Source organism: Podarcis bocagei, assembly GCF_964188305.1.
Source record: "Podarcis bocagei genome assembly, chromosome: 4".
Taxonomy (NCBI): Eukaryota; Metazoa; Chordata; class Lepidosauria; order Squamata; family Lacertidae; genus Podarcis; species Podarcis bocagei.
Genome location: NC_138128.1, coordinates 54,341,307 through 54,368,333, shown reverse-complemented (window position 1 = coordinate 54,368,333; position 27,027 = coordinate 54,341,307). Strand labels below are relative to the sequence as shown.

General features: G+C 39.6%; 1 protein-coding gene across 5 annotated transcripts; it reads right to left on the bottom strand.

The window, feature by feature from the left end:
- Window positions 1-1,718: 1,718 nt before the first annotated feature.
- Window positions 1,719-26,097, bottom strand: SLC18A2 (solute carrier family 18 member A2). 5 transcript variants are annotated; one of them, XM_081192106.1, is made up of 16 exons: window positions 26,009-26,097; window positions 23,250-23,400; window positions 19,014-19,371; window positions 15,315-15,373; window positions 14,603-14,686; window positions 13,949-14,041; window positions 12,939-13,028; window positions 12,785-12,828; window positions 12,645-12,705; window positions 10,107-10,202; window positions 8,606-8,684; window positions 8,307-8,358; window positions 6,911-6,974; window positions 5,351-5,470; window positions 4,193-4,326; window positions 1,719-3,445 (listed from the first exon to the last, which is right to left on the bottom strand). In XM_081192106.1, the coding sequence occupies exons 2-16, from the start codon at window positions 23,368-23,370 to the stop codon at window positions 3,335-3,337; spliced, it is 1,566 nt and encodes a 521-aa protein (XP_081048232.1). In that variant the 5' UTR covers window positions 23,371-23,400; window positions 26,009-26,097; the 3' UTR covers window positions 1,719-3,334. The 5 variants fall into 5 exon arrangements, with proteins under 5 accessions (XP_081048232.1, XP_081048229.1, XP_081048230.1 ...); XM_081192103.1 differs by lacking the exon at window positions 26,009-26,097 and adding an exon at window positions 25,873-25,993; XM_081192104.1 differs by lacking the exon at window positions 26,009-26,097 and adding an exon at window positions 25,758-25,783.
- Between the last annotated feature and the right edge of the window lie 930 nt (window positions 26,098-27,027).

Sequence of the window (27,027 nt, the reverse complement as noted above, 5' to 3'; positions counted from 1 at the left end):
TAGCTAAGGAACATCTTTCACATCCGCACAGAGGATTCAATGATACATTCTAGGTAGCATGCTAAATTTCTCCTGCATTTGGGGGGCCTCAACAAGTGCAGGGGATTGAAAGTATTGTAGGCTGCCTATCAGGATCCATTCTGTTGCAAAGCTGCATAGATAAAAATCTACTACATCAAATTAGTATAAATTCCTTAAATGCACTTTGGCATTGCAGACCTAAACTTCACAGTATTTTGATTTATTGTGGGGGGAATGTTTCAGTCTCACATATCCTGAAACTGGCAATGCAACCTTGGAAAGTTGCTTTAGGGCCTATATTTCATTTTGTGTGGGTTTAACCTGAGTCCAAGAGCACATCCCTTTGTAGCTGCACACTACAGAGCCTTTCTCCTCCTTCCAGAAACATGTATCAAAGTGACAGGACCAATGTCTTTTTCACATGCAAAAACTGACAAATCTTCATATGGATGTGGGCCTACAGGTACAAAATTGCAGTGCAATGTGTTCAGAAGAGAATTTCCACATGATGCTCTTTTTGTGAAACAGCTATGGCATATTGTCTAATGCTTGTGAGTATATAAAAAACATTTTGAAATTCATTTTACCATGAAATTAAAGCTTCAGTCATAAAGTACTTCAGATTTAGTATTAATTTTCATTTTAAAATAATAAAGTTAACCATCACCTCTGACCCAAGTTATACCGACGCCACTTGAAGGGATGTTTCTGAATAGTCTGATAGAAAAACAATATGCAGACTACAGCATTTTCAGATAAGTATTGAAACAAATGCAATCATTATGACATAGTTCTAGTTACAGGTAGCTGTGTTGGTCTGCCGTGGTCGAAACAAAATTCCCTCCAGTAGCACCTTAGAGACCAACTAAGTTTGTTATTGGTATGAGCTTTTGTGTGCATACACACTTCTTCAGATACACACATTATGACATAGATCTCACTTCCACAGTGGCTAGGGCAATCCAGTCTGATGGGTGAGGTATATTATTCAAGGTTCTACTGAAACCATGTATTATTCGCATTAGTACTGTTTCCATTAGAAAAAGCTTAAAAACATGTTTGAATAGTTATCACAGGATATTTGATTTATAATTTGAACCATTCAGAAGCATTTTGATAGTGTACAGGCATGTCCAATGGGTAGATCACTGGACGTCTCTGGTAGATCACTGGCTCCCCCCCCCCAAGAAGCTCAACAACTTTGACCTGAACCCCTAAAAAATGGGGCTTTCCTCCTCCCTAAAAGCTCAACCTGAACTGCCAAGTTTTAAACTCTCTGAGTAGATCGCAGTCTCTTGGAAGTTGGCCACTCCCTATATAACAAAATAAAACAGGCTTATATCCAAAACTGAGCAGCATTCTGACCAAATCCTGTACTCTTAAGTGACTTTGCAGCAGAAGTTGCAACTACAGCTATAGAAGCACCCTTTGCAAAATACACACAACAGAGTACTCTTGTTATCAGTCACTATACTGTCCTGTGCTACAGGAATGGTGCTGACTTAAGGATATGGAAACAGCATGCAGGAACAAGTGTGGTTTGAAACAGCTTCCCCTAAGCTCTCGTATGATCATATCAAGAGCTGTTACAGCAAGAGTGCAACAGCATGATGAAATCATAAGCCTATTTTCTTCCTAGAAGACAATGTTGGAGTCATTCTACTAATCTGTACATCACTTGTAGCAAAACAACATCAAATTGTCCACCGTTTATTTTGGGTTTTTTCCAAGAAATGATAACATTCCAAGTTGTTACTTTTCTGCATAATTAACAACAATAATTAATCTACAGCATCTCTAATTTTGACCAATATATATACACTTACAAAATATGTAAACAAAGTGTCTGCTTTAAGACACAAACCATCTGTTGATAAATGAAAGAAGGCACAGAGATCATGTTTTACAAACAGCATGACAAGTACATGACACTAAATATTTGATACTGATACATGGTCTATCATTTGTTGGAATTCTATTTTCACAACTAAGGACACCACACATCCTTTCATGAGCTCAGGTCCAAATGAAGGACAACACTGTTGTAGGCCTCAATGGACTGCTGAGTTGCCTATCAATTAGAAGAGGCAGGGGTATTACATTCCTCCCTTATAGCAATCTACATAGTCCTCGTCTCTCCAAATCCTCTTGCTGCAAGTTACTCTGCCCAGAGCAGGAATACTTTCTAAGGCTGTGGTTCTGTAGTCTCATACCCGAGGGCCAGCCAAGAGTGAAAATTTGACTACCTAATTGATAGCTCTTAGATTTACATTATTTGGGCAGACACACAGGTCCCCCAGGAGACATTTGTGTCTTGCAACTCTCTTAATTAAAAATCAAAATAAAGCTTTAAGAAATAAAAATAAAGAAAGAAAAAACAATTTCATCCGAATTGTTGAGAAGTTTCAAATTGACTAGGTGAAACTGTTCAGACATCGACCAGTCTTGCTTCTAGTGTCATATATTTGTCTAAACTGTCTTCTCTTATGTTATATGGGAGGGATTGTCCATCTGCAAGTATTATGCATCTGTAAGTGTCTGACACAAATTGGATTTAATTTGTGGTGTGTACCTAGTAACACTTGTCTAAAATTTAAATCATATAATACACTGTGAATCAATATTTCTATACAGATAGTTTTTTCCCCACCTAAGTTGCACAAGTGTGTTGGAAAGCATAATATACAGCCATTTTTGGTGTAGTACCTACTATCTGTAAATAGTAGATAGAGATGAACCAAGAAGGAGTTCAATTAAATGTATCCTTCACAATTTCCATATTTTATTTTTCAATGATTTTTTCCTCTAGGAATAATGGGGAAATGCATATAAATTAGGGGAATTATGTATTCTATTTCATGGTTTCACGGAAAGCTATTTGACAAATGCAACATTTTCATTTCTTTATATAGTGTACAATCAGATAATTTATCATTGTTAGTTTCAGGCACTCTCTGCTGCTGATCAGTCAAATAGAGAAAATGGTGGAATAAGCAAAGTGTTAATGAATGGACATTTTAAAGGCATAGATCTGGATTTAGATGTACACTACTCATTTAATCAAAAATATAGTGCATAATGTGAAATGCACAAATTCTTGACACTGTAGCAAACTCCTATAAAAGCTTCCCTTCTCCTTTTATAAGGCAGTAGGTAATCTGCTTCATAATCAAGGGCAATAAATAAAGCTACCTTTGGCTTTTTCTTGTTTACTATTTTACTATTAAAAGTACAGTACAACTAAAACGTCTTGATGAGATGTTCCACAGGAAACACTTGTATGCATTAAACTACTTGATATGGCTTTCAGAAATTACTCATCACTCTCTGATTCTTCTTCATTATCGCCTATTGGATGTGACTGGATGTTGTTCTGCGTATACATTTTGGTTTTATAGTGACAGTTATGGTCCATAAGTATTGCCTGAAAAAGAGCAGAGTTCTGCATTAGTATATCTGTTAAGCATTTTATTGCTTTCAGCAACAGATGGCTTAGAATTGGAACCAAGTATCTCCTAGCTTCTGTGCATGCACTGCAGCAACCCTGAGGGCTCTCACACTGAAATCAGACGCCTGAAGGTTCTTCAAGACATTCCACTGTTCCTAAAGTTGCCTCAGGTTTTTGACACAATTTGCTACTATGAGGGTTCAGAGAAGGTGTTAGTCTCAAATACCCTTCCATGTGAACTCTTCACAGTTACCGTATTTTTCGCTCTATAACACGCACCCGACCCTAACACGCACGTAGCTTTTAGAGGAGGAAAATCTGTAGGCATGCCACCCATAGGCATTCCCTCCATAACACGCACAGACATTTCCCCTTACTTTCTAGGAGGAAAAAAGTGAGTGTTATGGTGCAAAAAATACGGTACTTGAATTCCAGCATCAATGTGGCAAAGCCTCACACATCAAAGAAAACCAGATGTCCAACATGCACTGTTAATTCAAACTTCACCCAAAATATAGTAACTTTGTTACTGCTGGTTTCCAAAGATAAGCCAGCCTTGTAATTTTTTTTGTCTTGTGCAAACCAAGTTACCCCACTCAATACAAAATACTGATTTCAGCTAATGAAACAGAACATTACAAAATAGTTTGTTTCTCTATTTGCTTCTGTACTAAAATATATCAGAATTCAAATACAGCAAAGCGAGAAAAAGTTTGTGCTTACCATTTTTTCTTCCTTGGCAGGAGGGCTGCGCAAAAACAAACACAGAGGAGCGAAGAGGATGTCAACGATTCCTATAATGGTCATGAGCCATGGGAATCCAATTGCCTTTGCAATGGCACCACCAGCAGATGGACCTTTGGGAAACACATTTTTTTTAAAAAAAGAAAAAAGAAAAAGTATTAGGGTACATACATAAGAAAAACAAGAACTAGCCTAAAAGAATCTGTGAGCAAGAAAAAAATAAGTCCTAACATAATATACTGTATGAGCAGAATTAACAAATATACAGTATGCTTGAAAACCTGTGTGTTGGAAAATTATTGATTTTTTTAAATGCCTTTTAAAGCCAGTGAAAATAGTACAAATTCAACATGGATTTTAAAACTACCCACTAGTTCAGTGCTTTTGTTTCATTACCAAGCAAAAGGCTTGACAACAGTTCCCATAATTACAGAAATGGAAGGGAAAGAAAGGTATTCTGCCTTCCCTCTATTCTCCTCCCCCCCCCACCAGTAGCCACAAATTAATACAAGTTCATGAGTCCTCTCTTTTTCTGTAATCTGTGGAAGCAGAATGTATGGGTCTGAAGTCTGCAAGGGCCTGGGCCTATAAGAGGCCTGGGCCAGCTAAGATCTTAAGGCCACATCTCTCTTGGAGAGTAAACAGAAAGTAAGTGTGAAGGTGGGAGAGAAAATGAATGTAGATGAATGGAATGTCAGGGGTTTTGACTTCAGCCTAGCTAGTTTCTTGCTGTTCCATACTGACCAGGTTGTGACAACTTTGTCATCCCTGTTAAAAGCTGTTATCTCTGTACGTAAGCAGAACACTCTTATTGATCAGTTCAGAAGAGAGTCTAGCTGATGGAGTTTTCAATGCAATTGCCTTGTCCTAACAGAGACTTGGGTAGATATTTACCCCAATAGTGTGGAGACTGAACAGCATGACTACAGCCTCTGTGTGATACAGCTAATAGTGCCAATGGGAAAGGGATATTTCTTACCTTCTTCTACAGCCTTATCACCTGCATATTTTATGCAGCAAACCCCACTATTGTTGCAGCCTACCAGGCAGCTGGCATTGCCAGCATTTGCTCCAAGGCCTTTGTAATATCCTTTTGGTACTGTTAGATGCATTTCAAGAAGCAAATTCAGCTCTTACCTAAAGCAAATCCCATACAAAATGCAACATCTGCAATTGCATAGACACTTCCATAGACTGAAACATGGCGCAGATCAACAAGGTAACCCATAATAGGCATCATCGAAGAATCCACCATCCCTGGTTATAAGGGAGAAAACAAATGCTATTTTGAGAAAGACCTTTCATTTTTCCTCTTTCCACAGTTTAGAAAACTTACTTTAAAGCATGAATATATGAAAAAACATAATGGTGAGATAATTTGCTCATTTTTATGGCCAATATATTGTGTTCAATTTTCCTTATACCGTTTTTGAATGTATGAGGTTTTTTTCATTTTAAGATGGTGCCATTGTCCTAAACACAAGATCTGCCAGCAAATGCAAAACCACCCTCTTCACAAAACCTAATACCGTTATAATCTTGCACAACCCTCTGACCCTTTTCTCCAGAATTGGAAAACATGATATTCAGAGAATTTTTAAGACCTTCAAAAGAAGCTAAACTTCTAAATATCCAATTATTTCATCACCTGTCCTTCACTGTATAATAAAGACACTTACATGACTTTACTACTCTCAGCACAGTCTAAACACACTTGCTTGAAATAAGATGAGATTGCTAATATGCCTGGTTGAATTACTTAAACTTGAATCTGTTCACCTGTTGCATTTCAAGCAATACATAAATTGCTATTTGAAAGGAAAGGAACAGTAGGGAATTTACATTAAAAAAACTATCTGAAAAATTATGTCATATAAATTACAAAGAATTTTAAGTTCTCTGACCCGCCCCCCACCTGCCCCCCAGAAGCTAAAGCCCAAGCCAGAATTATTCACCTGTAGCTGTGGGTCACACCCACTGCTGTGAGTGGCAGCTAAAGTCAGCTGTGGCAGTGCTGACCACCCATTAGCAGTGGAAGCTGGGAAGGGTTCTGGATTCAGAGCCAACATCCCCCCAAAATCAACCATCTCTTAGGAAATGCACACAAGCAGGCCCAATTCAGAAAGGATCAACACATCCACCGTCCACAGCTTCCCTTGATTTTTTAAGCACATACATCCATACGGAATTTGGTAAGCAAAGCCACACATGAAAGTCTGCTTATGGGCCTTACTGTTTAGGATGATATGCTGCAACATAATCATTAAACTCTAGAACACAGCAGAGCATGGGAGGCAATCCCCGTAAGTTAACAGAGCACTTTCCCCTTCCTTCCCTTTTCCCATCAGTCACTAGCCTGGTGCATATGAACCAGCCCTTACTTGAAATGCAAGAACATGAATGCACACCTGGCAGGACTACTACTCCCCAGTTATCACACAGGTGGACATTCACCCCATCTAGAGAAATCTAAACTGGGTCCTATCTATTAACAAATATATTAAAGTGCAGATTCTTTTTAACCCTATTAGCATGGGTGGAGCCAGGATTTTTGTGGGGGAGGGCAGGTCTTTGTTGGAGAGCAGAACCAATGTGATTGGTTAGTTATTTCTATTGTTTTACTTGAGTCTCTGAGCGACTCACAAAAAAAATAGAATACATCAAAAAACAGAAACAAGTATTTTGTGTTTTCCTTACCAATGGCAAAACCAACCCCAAAATTTGGTGCTATGAGTCCATATATATTTCTAGCAAGTGGCACCTGAAAAAAAGAAAAGCAAACATTCAAAATCAAACATCAAGCTGCTTACTAGATTGTATCATATGACCTTCATTTAATTACTGGTGAGTGTTTCTTTCATCTGATCTATTAGCTTTAATCTGATCTATTAGCTTTCTGATCTATTAGATTTCTGCTAATGTTTATCATACTGCTTTCACTGAAAACAGCCTCGGTCCAGTATACCCAAAGGAGCATCTCCACCCCCATCACTCAGCCCAGACACTGAAGTCCTCCTCTAAGGGTCTTCTGCTGGTTCCTTTAATGCGAGAAGCGAAGTTACAGGGAACCAGGCAGAGGGCCTTCTCAGTAATGGCGCCCTCCCTGTGGAACACCCTCCCTTCAGGTGTCAAGGAGATAATAGAACTATACAATGTTTAGAAGACACCTGAAGGCAGCCCTGTATCGGAAAGTTTTTAATGTTTGATGCTTTATTATGTTTTATAGATTCTGTAAGCCGCCCAGAGTGGCTGGGGAAACCCAGCCAGATGGGCGGGGCATAAATAATAAAATATTATTATTATTATTATTATGCTCTGTAGTCAGTAAGTTCTGACATACAGCAATCAAAGGGCAGGGTGCAAGGAGAAGGGTGCAGTGGCCAGGGTATCCTTTTCCTGCACTTTTCATATTATGGGCAATGGAAGGGAATTAACTATGCCAGCTCCAGCTTTGGACTAGTTTAGTCGAGCCTTTTAAAAGTGGGATTTTGGGGAAACAAGAGGGAATTGGATCATGAAGATTCACAGCCTCACGTGGCACTCCCCAAACGTGTCCTGATCCTGGCCCCACCAATGGCAGCTTTTTCCTGCCACACCAGGGACATCATGCCACACCATTCATTCCACCCACCCACAGAGGTCCACAGTTCATTAGGGCCCTTCAGCTGCCCTCCCAAGCAGCATATGATTGCTCCCTACTAGCATCAAACATGAAACATCTAATAACCCATAACAGTTTAGGTTCAAGTTAAAAGAAGCTAATCAGCCACAGTGACGCTGCTGTAAATGAGGAGACTGTGTGCAACAACAAATAAAGACAGCCCAGATAAAAAACAAATATAATAGAATCTTCCCGCAGCTCTCTTCTCCATAGTCTTATGCATGAAACCAAGAAAGTACGAATGCTACAGCACCCTTCAGGGGATTACATTCAAAATAAGACTGAAGAAAGTTTGTGTCATCACTGAATCCCAAATACCCTTCCCCAATTTACATCTACAAATACCCACACCAAAAGGATAGAACCATCAGTAAATTATAGAAATTATAGAAATAACAGAATTTGCTCTTCAAAGTATCAACTTTTACTCACACACAAAATGCTTATTCCCACTATTACCATCCCAATTAGAGCACAAAGCCACCTATGAAAGAAGAAACATTATCTTTTAGACACCAAGAAACGTAGGCACTAAACATGTGTTTAACTTCAGCATTTCTACTACAATTAGTACTAAAATATTAACTTTAAAATAAAGCAGCAGGTTAATTTATTTATCATGAAAGCTGCAGTTTGTTTCTCATAATGCAGCTACCTGAAGGAACACTGAAAGAATAGAAAATACTGTACAACTGTGTTAAGGAATTAGATAATGTTTAAATTCAGCATACCGTCCCATTTTGTGTGCAAGGACCCCAAAAATATTAGTTCCAATCAGATAAGATACACTGGCAGGAATAAAAGCAACGCCTGAAAAATATGAACGGGTTATCTTATCAACATTGGTTTCTGTGAAGCATTGGGGAAAGCAATAAGTTCAGACACAGCAGTTTTGATTAGAACATATCTAATGAAGGTCTTCAGCCTGAACCAAAAAAAAATTAATATCCGGTTTGTTTCAAGCCTTTTGTTTGATCTAGCAAGATTATCCATCAAATTTAGACCATTGTTATATTTAAAAAATAATACTTGCTATTGGACACCAGTATCTGTGCATAAGTGAAGTAGTGTGTGTGTGTATAAAACAAAAGAAAGGTAGCTTCCAAATTAAACACAATAATAAACTGTGTTAAAAGGAGATGAGTTAATATTAAGAGTATTGCAATCCAAGGCTGCAATCCAGACCTGGACAGGGGCAGAATTTATTCAAACAGAGGGGACAAATTGCATCTGTAGCCCTGCTGCTCATGCCAGCCAGAGTGAAGGGGAGGGGGCAGAAGGCAGGCAAACATCTGACAGCCTGGAGGTGGAACAGCAATGAGGTCCCATGTCATCATGTAATGGCAGTGAGGCTCAGCCCCTCTCCTTCCTCACCCCCAGAAAACAACAGGTTATTTATAAGGATGAAATGGGTAAAACTCCCAACACATTGCCCTGAGCTTCTTGGAGAAAAGACAGGATACATATGTAATAACTTTGATCACGCATATTCTCTTTTCCTATACTGAACTTGGGTTATGATAAATGTAAAATGCCATATATACCAACACCAAACTCAAAAGACTTCAGCGGTTCACCTTTCTGTAGCCAAAACCATATCACTCATGCACAAGAACAGAATATCTAGAGATCTACAGAAGTACAAAAAAACCCCAAAAAAACTTTGGAACAAACACTAAAGTAGGGAAGGGGAATAAACCAGCCCAATGAAGAATGAACATGCTCAGCGCACACAGAAAGCTGACACAACCGGGGTGGGGTGTGCTGAAAAACAGGTGGAATGTAAAGGAGTTACTTGGGGAAAGGAAGTGAGAAAGACACACAGATATAAAAGGGTATGGAACATTTTGTGTAGGTTAACAATTGCTTGATGCAACAATGCATAACAAACCAACCAAAATGAATCCTCAATGACAGTATCATATAACCTCTCATTGAAATCAGGATGTTGTTGTTTAGTCGTTTAGTCATGTCTGACTCTTCATGACCCCATGGCCCAGAGCACACCAGGCACTCCTGTCTTCCACTGCCACCCCAATAAATAGGTACCAAAGTGTCCCTTGATTATGTGCAATATAAACTATATAATGGCATACCAGCAATCTACAGTATTCACTCAATTGTCTAGAGACACATTTTTTTAAAAATGTTACCATTTGTCATATGATCTGAGATGGCAATCACAAACATTCTCAGGATCAGAAATACAATAAATGAAAGAAAACACTTTACCGAGTTGCCATTTTCTCGAACACATTGTCTCCATCATCCAGATGGGCAAAGCTGGTTCCAGCATAGCAATTGCCATATTTGAAAAACATATTGATCCTTGGAAAGAGATGGAAAACAAATTGCTGGAATTGTTTCACTTAAATTCCAATCAACAGCTCGAAAAAGCAACACTTACAGAAACAAAACGTCTTTTGAAGACTTGCTTGTCAAATAATACAACACTGATTACTTCTAAATTACTAGTGTGGGAGGAAAGTCATTTAATCCGTAATTTCATATATACTCCAGTTTACCCCCCCCCCATAAAACCCCCCCAAAAGATTTCCCTATTTTCATTGCATTTCAGAGTAGAAAGACAAAATATTTCAGCATGTGATGATACTGTGAACTCTAGTAGGAGCAACACAGTTATCAATAGGAGATTTGCCAATAATTCTATTGCACCTGGTTCACATGCTCCGGTTGTAACAAAATAATTACCGTAATCTGAAAATATACTTCTAATTTTGTTCAGTAACAGTTTACTTTGTTGGACACAGATTTGTTTAAAACCTATTCCTCAGGTACTTGAAGCAGAATAAAAGAAGAACACTGAAGACTTTCAGCTGTATTCAATGTAGTCCTAATGTGAACTTTTTGTCAGCTCATTTGCAATGGAACATGCTCCCCCTCATGCGTCTCCTAAATCTGTTATTGGGGTCCCACCAATTCTCTGGAGCAGACTTGAGGTTGATAAGGGGGGAAAGTCTCATTGTGCTAACATTAATCCATCCACCAGGACATTTAGTTAGTTGAATTGCCTTTTGTCCCTTTCGTCCCTATGGGAACTGAAGCGTTGATCACTTGTTGCCATCCATTTGTCTCAAGAGACAATGGAGTGCACCTCCAGGGGTGAAGTCAGACCAAAGTGACCTTCCCAGGGTGCAAATCTGGGCAGTGTGTATGGAGGTCCTGGGCTGCCCAGATGACAATACCCCCCTCTCTCAGCCTCACTAATGTGGTCCAAAGGAAATCAGAGTGATACATCTGGCAGTTAGGGACTTCCCCTGCATGGAAAGACAGGCTCCAGCGAATTGATCACTTGTAATAAAATAGAATTGTTGCCTGGAGAGATAAAGCTAATGAGAACTAAGAGTGGATTCAAATGTACATTTTGGTACATGTGCATATACTTGTGGATGGCATTCACCATATGGTATATTATGAACTTGCATGCGTGCAAAACATAAGCAGATTCAGGATGCAGTCCTGAACATGCTTACTAGGGAGTAAACCATATTCAAGACAGGAGGACTTACTTCCACAGAAAACATGAATAGGACTCCATTGTCAGTACTGTAAGTACACACCCAAATTCATCTTAATTAAGGATTAATCTTCATCATCAAAAGCTGACAAAGATCACACTAATTCTATATATATGATGATGCATATATGTGGGCTGCCTTACTCTCTGCTGCTTAGCCTGTGATGAAATGGTCACCACTAATTTAACAGGATGCCAGATCCCAGCTAATCAAATGTTTAACAGGACAATGTCCCAATATATTGAGTGCATCTAATATATTCAAAAGAAAATGTGATATTCCATGTAAGGGACATGGGCTAAACAGCATTTGTCAATACATATCTGAATTTCAACTTTGTACTATTTGATATATTCTTGATGTACTATGCCGTGTGCAACAAAACGCACATGGGTTTATTTTGCCATAGCAATATATCATACTAATGCACCATCATTCTGGATTACAATATGTACATGTGACAAAGCAGGCAGTGTGGAATCATCATGCACACACTATGTTCATGCAATTTTTCCTACCTGGAAATCTAGGATGTTTGTCTTATGTAAAGAAGCCCTGAATCTACAAACTGCCACTCCACTTTGTCGAACAGCACATTCAGTGCTGAATGTACCTTCAAAACATGTTTATACCCTTTTGATCACAATAAAAAAATACAACAGACTCATGCTGCAGCCATTTACAGGTAAAGGAGCTTGTTATCTTTAAAATTCAAGTCTAATTTGTTTTAAATCACAGATAAATTATTTCTCCTGGGAAAAGGCTCTCCTCTTGTAACACAGTTCAGCAAAAAAATGACCACTGCTGTCATTCTTTGTTCAAATATGCCAAGTTGCATTAGACTCTGTATGAAGAATCCCTAAAACAATATTGTGGTCTCACTAGTGCTGTGATCCTGAGGGCAAGAAGCAATAGTTCAGCACTGTTCTTACAAAGATAAAATGTTATGTCTAATGTAATCTTTCCACTATAATCTCCACCTGAAAAACTCATATGTCTATGAGCACAAGGTAGTAGATTTGTCCTTCTATCACAACTGAATACCTGAAAACAAAACTGGCTGTTTGCTCACATTATAGTTTTAACCATAATGTGCACAAGCTGCATGCTGGTGCGTGCAGCTCAAGTGATCCTTCCTTAGTCGGACTAAGTGATCCTTCCCACAGACTACCAAATACAGATCAGAAATGACCACAACAAATAAATGCAAGTGTGAAATAACTGCAAATACCTGCAGCAATTATGATGTATGGATCCCTCAAGAGTGTCAGCAGCGATGCTCCTTTCTGACTCTATCAACAGATAAATAACCTCAGTTTTAGGGAAAGTGTAATACCAGCATTAAAAAAACACAATTGTTGAACTACTTACTTCTGGTTGTATCCTGGATGGTTGCAGAATTAGCAATTGTATTGCTGCAGGAAAAGAAATCATAATGTTGGGGTATTTTTCAAAAATAAAGGTAGGTGACAATGTCGCAATTCAAAGCTATTGGTCATGTCATAGATATGGGAATTTTACTTACCACCATCTAAAAGAGCCAATGCTGCTAACACCAGGAAAGGTGCTGTCTTCCCAACAAATTCATACATTACACTTCCAAAAGGCGGTCCCACTACAAAAAAAAAAAGTCATTTACACATTTCTTAGGGTGGAATTCAACATAGTTCTAAGTGGGGTATGTACACAATGAATGAGGTCCACTCATGCAACAGGACTACAGTTGTACCTTGGAAGTCGAATGGAATCCATTCCGGAAGTCCGTTCGACTTCCAAAGCGCAGCTTCTGATTGGCTGCAGGAAGCGCCTACAACCAATCAGAAGCTGTAGAAACCCTGTCGTACGTTTGGTTTCCAAAAGAACGTTTGAAAACTGGAACAGCCACTTCTGGGTTTTGATCGTTCAAGAGCCAAAATGTCTGAGTTCCAGGGCATTCAACAACCAAGATACGACTGTATTCCATCCTCCTCCACCAAACTTGTTTTGGGAGTTCACACAACCCTCCTCCAGGGGCACAGAAGAGGAGAGAGGGGAAGTGGCACTGAACAAGCAGATCTTGTTCTAGCATATTTTAGCTATGTCACTAAAATGAGTTTATGAAACAGAGGAAGGACAAAGAGATACCTGTATATTAATAACTGAAATATTTGACACTTAGCAGAAAGGAACAACCCTGAGGCAAATAACTCAATTAAATGATATACAGCAGAAATAATTAAGATTACACAGCGCCACAGGTATATCTTCTCCAATCTGTACCAATATGGAAACTCATACTAATTTGTTAGAAACAGCAGTCACTCACAAGAAGGCAAAGGCAGTGGTGTCCTGATGGCAGCAGCACTACCCCTGCTGGGACAGGGACTGCCTCCTCCATCACCCCCACCACCCCCATTAGCCGCTGTTGATTAGAACATTTTAAAACATGCATTTATTGCAGTGTAGGTACATAAAGGCATCAGTGTATGAAAGAGATAGACCTTTTTTCTTTTTGGAAACCACACATTCTTTTTCAATGAATTTCCTCATACTAACCTAATACCCCCATAGCCATGCCTCCCAAGGCAATCCCCATTGCATTGCCTCTTTCTTCATCATCAGTATACACACTGGCCAGCATACCCATACCTGCATAAGCAGTAAACGAAAAAGGACAAGTCAGTACTGATGATTATTCTCAGTGTGAAAATCAGGCAGGAAATCACACAGTGATATGAATAGCAAGGTGCATATGAAGCACAAGAACATGCTTCATTTGTTCACAAAAAAGCTAAACTTAGCAAGCTTGTTGAAAATAGAACACCCAAATGAGAAGGAAAAGGAATCCCAAGAGCCAAGACGACCTGCAGTAAAATGTTTCCTACCTCACGCAATATATTAATATCATCTGACCTATAAAACTGAATTTTAAAACTTTGAAAGCAAAAGAAAATGATGCAATAATTCTTCTAAAAAGCAACAATAATGGAGTCATTAGACCATTTCGGCTCATCTGTAAACAGCAAAAAGCTAGATGGAGAAAATTTATCTGATTAAATAGAGGAAGTACGGTAAATGAAAAGGAAAAATTATTTTAACTAAATAAATAGGTACTTAGCTAAAACGACAGAGTCAAGAATATGTTGGTTGCTCAAAATGACAGATCTAGCAACCACCAATCTATATCATGTAGTGCATATGAATACCTACCAGCTACAGAAGAACAAGAAGATCCGACTCCTTGAAGAGATCTTGCTATAAAAAGTAACTTATAGCTTTCTGAAAAGGCAAACACTGTGGAAAAGACAGAACACACCAACACAACTGTATTAAACTGAACTAGATTGATCCAGGATCTTGTGAAGGCATTTCACAATGCATTTACCATAAAAAAACACCACAGGAAGTGTCCCAAACCAGATACAGTTCACACTTGCCAGCAGAAGTGCTTTGCTGAAAATAGCACGGGAAGAGCCAAGCTAACGTCAAGCCTCCATGAGAACATGGATACAGCACAAGGAAACATTCAGATGGATGAGTAGAAGAGCATAGAGTTTCCTTTTTAATTATTCTGCAGCTGCTTGTAAACTAGCAAAGGAAGGCGGGCAAAGTGGCAATGGCAGCCTTCTCTTCCCACTGACTGTGCTGGGTTGTAAATAGTGCTGCTGATTCAACATTTTGGACTGGACAAGAAAAGCAAATATTTTAGGCACCAAGCAACACCCCCCAAACTGAAGCAAAGAATGATCATGTCCATACTATACTGTTATGGAACAATATAAGCAGGGAAGTTTCTCAGTACACTCATGCATGCTTTAAACTAGTGTCCCCATTTGTGTATTTCCTATCCGTCCACCCCTCCATCTCCAGTATATAATAAAATAATTTTTGGTGACATAGGCAGGGGAGGAAAAGCACTTACTAATTGTTGAGACAAACATGATGCAGAAGCCAGCAAACATGGGAATCTGATAGCCTATTCTGGAAAACAAAACCAACACAATATTTTGGCTTGATGTTTATGCTTTACTGCATCTTAGCATACATTAAAAGACTTATTTCACTAGAAAGCTGCTTTAGAAAATTCAGTTACCTGGACCTCTCTGTGGTCTCTCCGTTGGGCCTTACTATTTAGCTGTAACAAATACTAAAGCATCAGGTGCTATCGGACCATTTGCTAGGTCCTAAATGCCACTAGTTGTCAACAGGGCAGGGCAGCACACATTTCTAGCAGATGATGTCAAGGGGTAGAGACACTTACCTGATCTCCCAGTAGGCAAGTCACCACTGCTTACTAGGAGAGGCAGGGTGGGATGAGGCACTGAGAAAGGCGTTGCAGTACAAGTGCACCAGCAGGAGCACCAAATTGACTCTGCTGGTGCATTTGCACTGTGCCAACCTTGCATGGCAAGCAGCAGACCTTCAAGATCAAGTAAGTGTCTTGGCCCCACCATGCCAACCACAACTGTCATATATTGTGGAACAAGAGGCAGAAAATTATGTTTAGATTTCATTTTATCTATTATATTAAATTTATACCCCACCTTTCCTCTAAGATGCACTATATGATGTACCTTTCATCCTCACAACAACCTTATGATAGGACCAAGGTCACCCAGTAAGCTTTATGGCTGAGCTGGGATATGAATGGTGATCTCCCAAGTCCTAGTCCAACACATTAACCGGTGCACCACACTAGCTTGGTTAATTTCTTGGCAGCATCTGTTTTGGGTAATGGCTACTTCCACCCTAAGCAACCAATTATTCTGGTAGATTGGAGGCTTTGGATCAGCACACTTCTCTTCATAATGCTCTGATACAATGCTACAATATACTTGCTACAATTGTCTAATTCTGCTTTATTATACCACATGGTATTAGCACAAGGTAATAGCACAGTGCTATTATTTGTGCACAGTTAGCTGCACAGCTGTTACACGATACAATCCTCCAAGTGGTCTATAAGTGAAAGCCAACTTTGCAGCTCAGATACCACATTGTTCCAAAATTCTATCTGTGATACACCTATCATATGCGGGTGGCACTGTGGTCTAAACCACAGAGCCTAGGGCTTGCCGATCAGAAGGTTGGCGGTTCGAATCCCCGCAACGGGGTGAGCTCTCATTGTTCAGTCCCTGCTCCTGCCAACCTAGCAGTTCAAAAGCACGTCAAAGTGCAAGTAGATAAATAGGTACCCCTCCGGCAGGAAGGTAAACGCCGTTTCTGTGCACTGCTCTGGTTTTCCAGAAGCGGCTTAGTCATGCTGGCCACATGACCCGGAAGCTGTATGCCGGCTCCCTTGGCCAGTAAAGTGAGATGAGCGCCACAACCCCAGAGTCGTCCACGACTGGACCTAACAGTCAGGGGTCCCTTTACCTTTATCTATCACACATTTTCCATCTGCAGAAACACTAACAATCTGTTTCACTTGTGTCATATTTACTTAAAAACACTTCTAAACAGCTTAATATTTTGAAATCTCTTCTACAATGATACATTTAAAAAGTAAAATAGTATTATAAAAATTAAACACAGATTCAATGTTCCAAGAGTTCTGTCTGCACACAGAGTAGCCAGGTGAAAGAGAAGATAGGACTTCTTCACCTTTAATAGTTGTGTAGAAGAGGGAAGTTGAGCAGAGGCAGGCACAGCTTGTCATTCAAGAAACACCTGTTGAAATTGTATCTTCTAAACAACTATTAAATGGTGCAAGAGCCATGTGCCCTTTTCCATTTGCAATCATCAGCAGTCTGGACAGTTTCACAACATGGAAGAACATGCATACATATGATGAGCAAACCCCACATGTTCTGTGGATCTGGCTGCCAGACTAAAGTTGTGTACACACTATAGCAGGGAAGCACATTCAAAGTACATTTTCAATCAAATAATTCTGGGCATTGCAGTTGACCTCATGAGTTACATTTCCACCAACTTAAACAACAGTGCCCAGAATTATTTGAGGATAAGAATGCACTTTGAATGTGCTTTAAATATAGTGTGTATAAAAAACAAAAAGAAAAGTGGAGTAGGGCAGATTGATAGTTCTTTTCATCCCAGATCTTTAGTGTTCTCTGTTTCGGGACAACTTCACATGGATACCAATACAAATGTGATGTATGCAATGTTCTTCATGCTGTCTTTGTGGGGATCCTTGGTATTGCATCAGGACTTGAATCCTTCTTGGGAAAGGAAGATGATGGTTCCATAAAGGTATTACATACAGATCTCCTAATTAATGGGCCAACTGAAGCTCTGACAGACATGTTACGGCCTTTTCCTCATAACATGATTGTGCATTGTGTATGATAGTATGTGTGAGTGGAACATCATCCTGGAATTCCACTCACTGCTCTTTGCTTATTGGTGTCTTTCATGCATGGCTAATGTGGATGTATCACCAGCAAATGCCACCATAATTAGTAGGTGGAGCAGTTGCTAAGCACTCTGTGGGAGTGGATCACAATATTGTTGTTAGCTTTTGCTTCTACCCCTATTTTTTGTGCTTTTGACTTTGATGTTCAGAAACATAGGATTGTGACACTGGGTGGAATCCAACATGGAGAATTTTCTGTGAGTGCAAGGATTTCCCCAGCAGCAGAAAGGGCATGAGATACACTATTATAGATTTTTAGCTCTGCTTAGCTATCAGTAATATGCCTTATATAGTCTGTTGAAACTGTGATCCATTAAGTGTGCATTCTTCAGTTATATGCTTTTTGTGCTTTAATAAAACTTGCTTTCCTCACTCAAGCATGCCTATTGCCTCTCAATCCATAAAGTAACTTACTGTGGCAACACAATTGGCCTTAGCAGAATAGATGGCTGCACAGCCTGCAACCAATTTCTGCTCCCGAGTTGACCAGCCTATGACCTGTGATACAAATTCCCTTAGGCTGAGGACATTGGCACCTGCTGAAATTGGGGGTCTTGGTCCCTCACTCCCAGACTTCCAACTAGTTTTTAATTAACCAAGCAAGATGGTGGCCTGTTTGTATGAGATACTGTTTTATTGCGGTTTGGAATATGCTTGAAGCTGCCCAGAGTGGCCAGCGCAACCCAATCGGATGGATAGGTTACAAACATCATCATGATTTAGATTTAGATTTAGATTATATATATTATTCTGAGATATAAAAATCCAAAACCTTCAGAAGCTCTTCAATCTTATAATTTCATATTTTGTAGTTGTATGAAATGACATTGAAAAGTTCAAAAGAGAAAAATCAATCTTCAAAAAATTTACAAGTATAACAACCACTGTTATGTATTTCTACTTCACACATGCTGGTATTTACCCTGGTATAAAAGAGGTTCCCTCTTTCTACAAAAGCCTTCATAAACAAGTGATATTCAAGGAATACAGAAGGAAGGAGATGTTAAATTTATTTAACATAACTAATAGAAGCCCGTTATTTAATAAATATTGCAGGCTTAGAGGAGATTTACTATTCAGATATATATTTTGGTAAGAGCAATCCATTAATGCAAGCAATCAACGAAAACATACAAATAATGCAAATAATTAAAGGGAAAAGGCAAACCTCTCTCTGAAATGCTGATATATAAACTGGCAGATCAGTATTAAATGCCACTTTAGTGTGTAAGAGATAGAGCATACCTATTTGTCATTGGCCCTATAAAAGGGTTAGTAAGCAGCTGCACAGTTGCTTTGGAAGCAAACAACAAACCAACTTGGACATTTTCATTTAGCAGGTCTTTGTCTTCCTTGGGGCAGTCAGAGGATGGTGATGCCTTAGTCATATTTACCACCATTTGCTCTGTCCGAGCATGATAAAAATCTCCTGGTCTTGTCCCTTCAGAATGATTTCCAGTAATCATTGTGGAGTTGTCATAATAGGAGAAGATACTTTGAAAACTATTCAGGCTTAATGTAGATGTCTCCGGCCTAATAGTTTGGATTTCTGTTGCATTTTTTTGGTGTGTAATGCTGTACAAGTAACTGGGAATAATTGGCACTGAAAAAACAAACAGAACAAATATTATATAGGGAAATATACAAATACCACTATCAAAACATACATAAATGTTATACCTTTGCTGGATCAAATTACAAGAAGATTATTTAAGCTTTCAGGTTATACAGTACGTACTGCCAGAAATCATGGAAGAGTACATAAGTTATCATTGAATCATAAGCTGTGCTCCTTACAAAAATGTGCAGGAAGTTCTCATGCAAACTGAAACACTGACACCTTGGGCATCCTCCTATCATACCTCCATCTTTGGGGAAAACATAGGTGCCGCTACTTTCTAAAATGATGGAAATTCAACCCCTCTCCCCTACTCGTTTCCATATGGTCAGGAGAATTTGCAACAAGGCTCAACAAAGTTCTGCATGGCATCCATTTTCAATGCAAAGTTCATTTCTCTAAAATGCAAGGAAACTAAACTCTAAAGTTCCCGGAAAAAAATCCTGTTTGGCAAATAGAGAGTGCCAATTTATCAAATATTGTGGGGGAAGGACTTCTGGATAGACTTGAGCACCAGCAACCAGTAATCCAGCTCTTAGGCACTATATGTATGAGAGGACAGGTCAAGGGAGCGGGGAAAGACCCATACAGTCGATGAAACAGATCTGAATGTTTTTCATATGAATAGGGAAATTTAATAATTCAATTTTTATTATGTAAATTGCTTTGAGACACCTTAGTGCAAATATGTAGCTAATAATAATAAGATGAATTTCTTTGTTGGTTTGATAATGTGGGTATAAAACACTTTGAAAGATGTATTTAATATCTGTTGTTTTTGTGGAACACATTTATTTTTTATTTACTGTTGTGATTAACTGCTTTGAGTATAATTTGAAACAGTGGCATATAAATAAGCATCATGACGATACATTATTGCAAAATACAATGGGGTAAGTTATGATGAAAAGAGAAGTGGGGCAGTTTTAACCTGCATACCCCACAGACTCCAATGGTATTTTTGATCTGAATTACAATATAAACTTCCAGTCATTTAAAGTCAAGAATGAAAGTGACGCATGCCATGCACACACTTCCCTTTCATAACACGGTGCAAAGAATATATTTCATTTGCTAAGGCAAAAGAATCACTACTATTCCAAGAGTGGGGAATAAAATATAAACAAGAGATGTTTATACTGAAAGTCACCTAATTGCTATTGTCTTCAACACATCACAAGAATTGTTCCAATACGCTAAGAATTGTTTTATTTACAATTCCCATCAGCCGCAGCCAGTTGTAGTAAACATCTAGAGAGCATTGTGTACTTATAGTACAAGTTTCATTCAGTATCTTTTATCAGGAACACTATATTCCTCTTCTGCAGGAGTTTTACCAGAGTTCTTTATTTTCATTGTTCTTTGTTTTATTATTAAGTTTGTTTATTCTTCAAACTGTTTTACACAAAGCTTGAACATTAAAGAATAAAGGATATAGACAGACTAAAATGCAGGACTTGCAATTAAGTCCCACCGATTTCATTGGGAGCTAAGTCACAGCTATTTTTTATTGGTTTCAAAGAGACTTAAAGTGTAACCAAAGAGGCAGAGAAGCAACTTACCATGGCCCTGCCTCCTACGTGATCCCATGCTCCTGACAATAAAAAAGCTGGAGAATCCCATATAACATTGGCTTCTCCACCACTAGTACCTTGTTCCTTTTATATAATGCAGGAAGGATAAAGCTAAACTCTGAAAGGTAAGATTAAACTTCTGCATGCGATTTAAAATCCTAATTACATCCTAACTGTATTGAAAGGAAGGAAACGAGAACTAAAAATAGTAGAAGCAGGTGAAGCAGCATGTTTTATCAGGAAATATGAGTGACAAAATCAACAGTCATTTACGTGCATCATGACTTGCAGATGTCTGGATCGATTTACTGTGGCAACAATTATATTTATTTAGGAAACCTTTCTGTCGAGATGTGAAAGGCCAAGTGATACAGCAACAAATTTGCAAAAGGTTGTTTTTCAATTTCAGAACAAAATAGCAACTCTGGCAAGAATATAACATCAAACACACAGGAAAATAAACACTCCAGAGTGTCACTCAGACACATTGTATTGCTCCTGTTAGAGCACAAACGGCCATAAAAGGGTGTTATTCAAATAACTACCCAAACAGTTACATGGTGCTTTCAAGCAGGGAGAGGGGGGAGATGCAAAGCACCGAAAAGGCAGGAGTATAAACTGGAACAGCTAGGAAATCTAGACAACTGAGACAGGAAAATGAAGATATGATAATCAACTTCAAATGTTATCAACATTTGGAAAGTCCATTTTTGAAGCCAGTCCCATTCCAAATTATTTCACTATGTTGAAGTGGCAGTCTGAATAATGAAGGCAAAGCTAGGTTTATAGTTAGGGGGGAAAACCCACAGATGTCAGATTATTATTTTTAAAAGCAAATCTCCTTAACATCAATAACACACAAGACTTGGTAGTAGAATTAAATCCAGGTTGACACTCAAGGTTTCATGTGTGTTTGTGTGTGTTATAGTGGGGGAGATACAACAAGACAGAAGAGCACCAGCTCTATAATTTATGGATTTCAGTTTATTTTGGTAAACCTAGACTGCACAACAATAAGGAATTTGTAAAATGGACTTCCACGATATTTTGAAATGCTGAAGAAATCGTGTATAGAGCATGGTGGATTTAAACCACTGAGAAAAGAGGCCCACTTAAAGGACAAGTATAAAGCAATCTTCAAAGTTTCTACAGCACATAATTTCTGATTAAGCACTTTATTAACTGGTTGCAACAACAATTAAAACACTTGGGTCTATATTTAAAGAGAGCCTTCATTCTGCCAAGGAGCATCCTGGAACCTAGTCCCTCCCAGCAAGCAGAAGCAACTCACCCACCATGCTGTCCACTACTGAGCATAAGAGTATTTGTTATTCAATGCCATAGAAAGAAATTTTTCATGCCTTTTCATTGGCTACATTCAGACAGCAAGATAAACAATGGTTTATCTTGGTAGCAATGTACTGCAGCAAGCATCATGTTCTTATGTTGCTTTCTCAGGTTCCTCACTTTACAGCACTGTGGATGCATTCCTCCCCGCCTTTTGACGCCTAATTACACAAGATAACATCTCGGTAATGGCATACACATACAGCCCAGAGCAATTAGCTCACCAAGGCTGAGTCAAAGCAGGAAACTTGTGTTATTCCACAATAGTAACCACTTGCTTCAAACTTGGCCCTACAAGCTGACCAGCAAAAACAAGAGCGGGGCAGCTTAAGAAGATTTCACTATGGGTTTAGTAATGTTAGTAAGTCTACTCTGAGTAAAACTAGGTTGAATACCAACCTAACAGTATTTTGGTATTGATCATACCTTGCTGAAGTCAAATAATGTGGGTGTCGTGTTTACTTCTCTGGCCAATTCTTATTAAATACAAGCAGTGGTGCAAGTTTTTCCATCTGTGGCCATATTCATAATCTATGATGACTAAATGCTGTAGCTTTGCAAAGCTAAATAGTCTCATAAGCTCAAAGATGAAAAAGAGCCTATCAAAAGGAAGCATGCATCTCAAGTCCTATCCTCACTGTCATTTTGGTTTGTGAAACCACAAAGGAAAGTACTGTAGATTTTTTTAAAAAAATAATTACATTGCTATTTTTGTCTTATGATTTTTTTTTTATTCAAAGCATTATTTGACGGTTCCTGCAGATATCCACAGAAGCAATACTATTACAATTGTAACCAGAAATGGGTAAGGGATATGTCCTAACAAATGGCTAGCTTTGTTTATAAAGAAATCAATTGCACTTTCATAGCAATTGTAGCATTTTAGCCTTCTTTAAAGGTTGTTAAAAAAACAAGAGGAAAGAATAAAAAACAACTACGTACCAACTACAGTAAGTAACATGTTGTCCAAGAGCAGAGCAATGAAGACAATCAACAAGATTAGTTTCCGGGATTGCCGACTCTCTCTGAGCCAGCTGAGGACACCGAATTCACTCCAAGCCATGGTTTAGTTTCCCTTGAGTAATGGCTTATACTACAAACATAAAAAATAATATTTTAATACAAATCCAAAATTAAAATGCATTATCCCCTTTTGTTTTCAAGGCAGCCTTCTTAAGGAAGAACATGATTTCCAATCTGCCACCAGAAATGTAAGATGTTTGGTTCTCTTCCATTCCTGGGCATAATAGGGAGGGGTCAATGAGGCTGCTTCTGCATTTGGGACCTACTTATAATAGCCAAGTAAATCAATGTTTTCCTGTGATCACTATGAAAACAAATGATAATTCCAGCCAAGCTCTCATCATTGGTTTCAGCATTACCATTCTAATTTACTATACAAAAGCCACTTGCCCTTTTCATAAAACTGACTACCAAAAAATAAACTTTGCGAAGTCCAATTATGTAGGATTTAAAGGGGTTGTGGGGAAGGGTGGAGATAGAACTAGCAATGAAGTCCACCAGAACCCAAACATATTAAAATAAGGGCAATAAAGATGCATTCAAATACAGTATAAGCATTAAGTGAACTGGTATAAATGGAAGATATCTCTAGCCAGCAGGTTTCATTTCCACTTCTGTATTAATTAATCCGTCTACACATATTTCCCAAGGCAAAGAACATCAAGCACTTCAGCTTCATTTAGAATATTCTCAAAGCACTATGAATGGTCAGCAGTATCCATTGAGTATATTTATTCTGCTTAGCTTTCAAATCATAAACATCTAGAACTCCAAATGCTACAAATGTATACATTTTTTAAAGAAAATCTACATTCAAAGAGGACTGAACACATCTCTCTGAATTATGTTTTGTTCCAATTCCCATATTAGAAAATGCTCACGTTCTAATTCTTCACTGCTTAATCTAGTTTGGCCATAAACAAACAGGATATCAGACAGGAATAATGGATTACTAACATTTGACTTCTCAAAACCCTAGTCGAAACTCCAGACCAGGGATCCCTACATTACTGCTGCAACTTGGGCTGTGAGGACAAGATACTCAGCACAATGGGGAAGGGGCAAATTTGCCTCAAAGCAAGACTCCTGCACCACCTTGATCAATCCCTCAAATTCCCCTTTCAGAAAAAATATGTCTCTCCTGTTTTCTAACCTGCAAACAGGGCAAATTGTAGTTCAACAATCATGTCTGATTCAACAGGTTGGAGAAGTGTCCATCACACAAAGGACACAAAGTAAGGATGCTATTAACACAAAGGGGTATTATTGTGCGAACTACCAAATGCATGTAAACCCCGCTATACACTCTCGCTGACCAACAATTACACTCCCTTCTGACTGACAAAGCAGTTTTTGCACCAGAGACTGGTTGCTCTTTTTCTGCAATTGCATTTGGGTAGAGGTTCATTACATGGATTTACTGTGTGTCCTGCTAACTAAGAAAACCTTAGTTTTGAACCCGCCATATAGTGGGTGCACTGTAGATGACTGAAATCTCCATTCATCAGAAGAGAATCTGAATGTATCTTTGGCACTGTCCAAAAAACCAGCTTGTGTTACGCAACAAGACACATAAAGTGAACTCAACGTGCACTTTCAGAGCACTACCTTTGTGCTCCCTGTTTTCCTCCACTGTCCTCTCCTACAAAGTGCTGAAATATAACTGCCAACAATTAAACCAGCTTGGAAGCCACTCTCTCTAACCTACAAGCAGCTTTCTAAACCTAGATGCGTTGAAAGTCCAGCAGTGAGCCAAATGTTCTTTGTACATGCTCAGAAGAACTCTCACCCAATTTCAGGTCTGACCTTAGTGCGGAAAACACACTATTCACCCCTTACTTTAAGGACTTCAAAAAACAGCAGCCAATTTACAAAGCTAATAACCCACAGGTGCCAGTATCAATTTTTGAGCCAGCCACAGCAACCAAGGTTACTGGGATTAATGCTTCTAGACCACTTCTATTGCCCTTTTTTCAATACTTGTTTGAGTATTTTGTCACCTTCATTGCCCAACTAGATACTTTCCCTGCTCCATCTCAGTATCCCACACAGAAGGGGTGGGGCAGCTGCAGCCCTACAGATGCTACTGGACTCCAAAACCCATCAGCCACCCCATCCAGCATGTGTGGCGTAATGGTTACAGAGTGAACCTGGGTCAGTCCCTGCCTCACAGGGTTGTTGTGGGGATTGAAGGAGGAAGAGAACCGCGTGCTCCTCGGAGAAAAAGGTGGGATATAAGCGCAATGAATAAATAAATGTCGAGGGAGATGGGTGTTCCAGTCCAGCCATGGGCACAGCTTCCCCCCACCCCTGCTTTGCAAGGCCTAAATCTCGACGTTTCCCTCCCAAGTATACCTCACATTCGTGACCCCTTTTTTCCTGCCCGCCCCCTTCACTCACGTGAGCGCCCCCCACTCCCAGACCCACCCCACGCCTCTCCCTCTGGGCGCGCCACTCGCCCTCACTTTTTCCCCGCCTTTTCTCTCGCCTGCTCCCTTTTCCCGCCTAAATTCCCTTCCCGCGCGCCAGGGGCTTCGCTTACCCTCCTGGGCGGGCGAGGCTTCCCCAGCCGCGGTCCCCCGAGCTTGCCTGCTGCCCTCCGCCTCAGCAAAACGCTGCCTCGTCCTCTCCAGCAGAACTCGAAAGAGCTCCCAGCGCCTCTGGGCAGCTCCACTTACCAGACTCCTCTCTGACGTCACGCCAGATCCTTATCGCTCCCAATAGACTCCTCTGGGGCGCTGCTTGTTCCAAGCAGGCACCCAACTCGACTCAAGCGTCTCTCCCACCCCCACCTCCACCCAGCCCCCGCTTTTACTCCCCGCGTCACCTCGCCGCTGCCTTGGACCAAATGCTCCCCGCTTGCAAGGAGCTCCCGGAGGATGCTCTACTCAGGCGGCTCTGCCAGACTTTGGCAAGCGCCTGGCTTGGAGGTCCGGGAAGAAAGCAGCAAAACCATCGCTTCCTGCCGTGCACTTGGTCCCTGTTGCAGCTGCGAGGCGAGGGATAAATACTAGTGTAAAGAACTCACTCAGCCAGCTGGGTTTTTCTGGCGTCTCCAGCTGGGACTCATTGAACAGGATACTGACACTCCTCGCCTCCTCCACGCTGCTGCTAATAGCAGATGCACCTTCCTTTGTTATAGACAAATGTGTAAATATTTAGAAACGGCATGGGTCCTTTAGCAGCTTTGTTAAACCACAGGGACCTTTAAAATAGCATAAGTTTTTAAACAACAACAACAGCAACAACAACAACAAATTAAACTATGTTTCCCTGTTGGCATTCATTGTAGCTGGGGAAACCTAGCCAGATGGGTGGGGTATAAATAATATATTATTATTATTATTATTATGCTTTATAAGGGATCAGCCTGAATTATAATGAATATATATGGAGTCACTGAGTCATAGAGCTAGAAGGGAATCCAAGGGTCATCTAGCCCAACCCCCGAATCTCAACACACAGTCTCCAATCCAATTTGAAACCATACCAGACCCTGCTTAGCTTTGCAAATGTGCTAGCCAGTTTATTTCTACACCGTTATATATATTCACTTACCCAAGGACTCTTGCAGGGTACTGGTTGCAGCCGAATCCTACATATAATTCCTTGGAAGTAAAATAATAATCCTATAATTCCTATAATTCCTTGGAAGTAAAATAATAAAGAAAAAATACTGATTTTACTCCCAACAAAA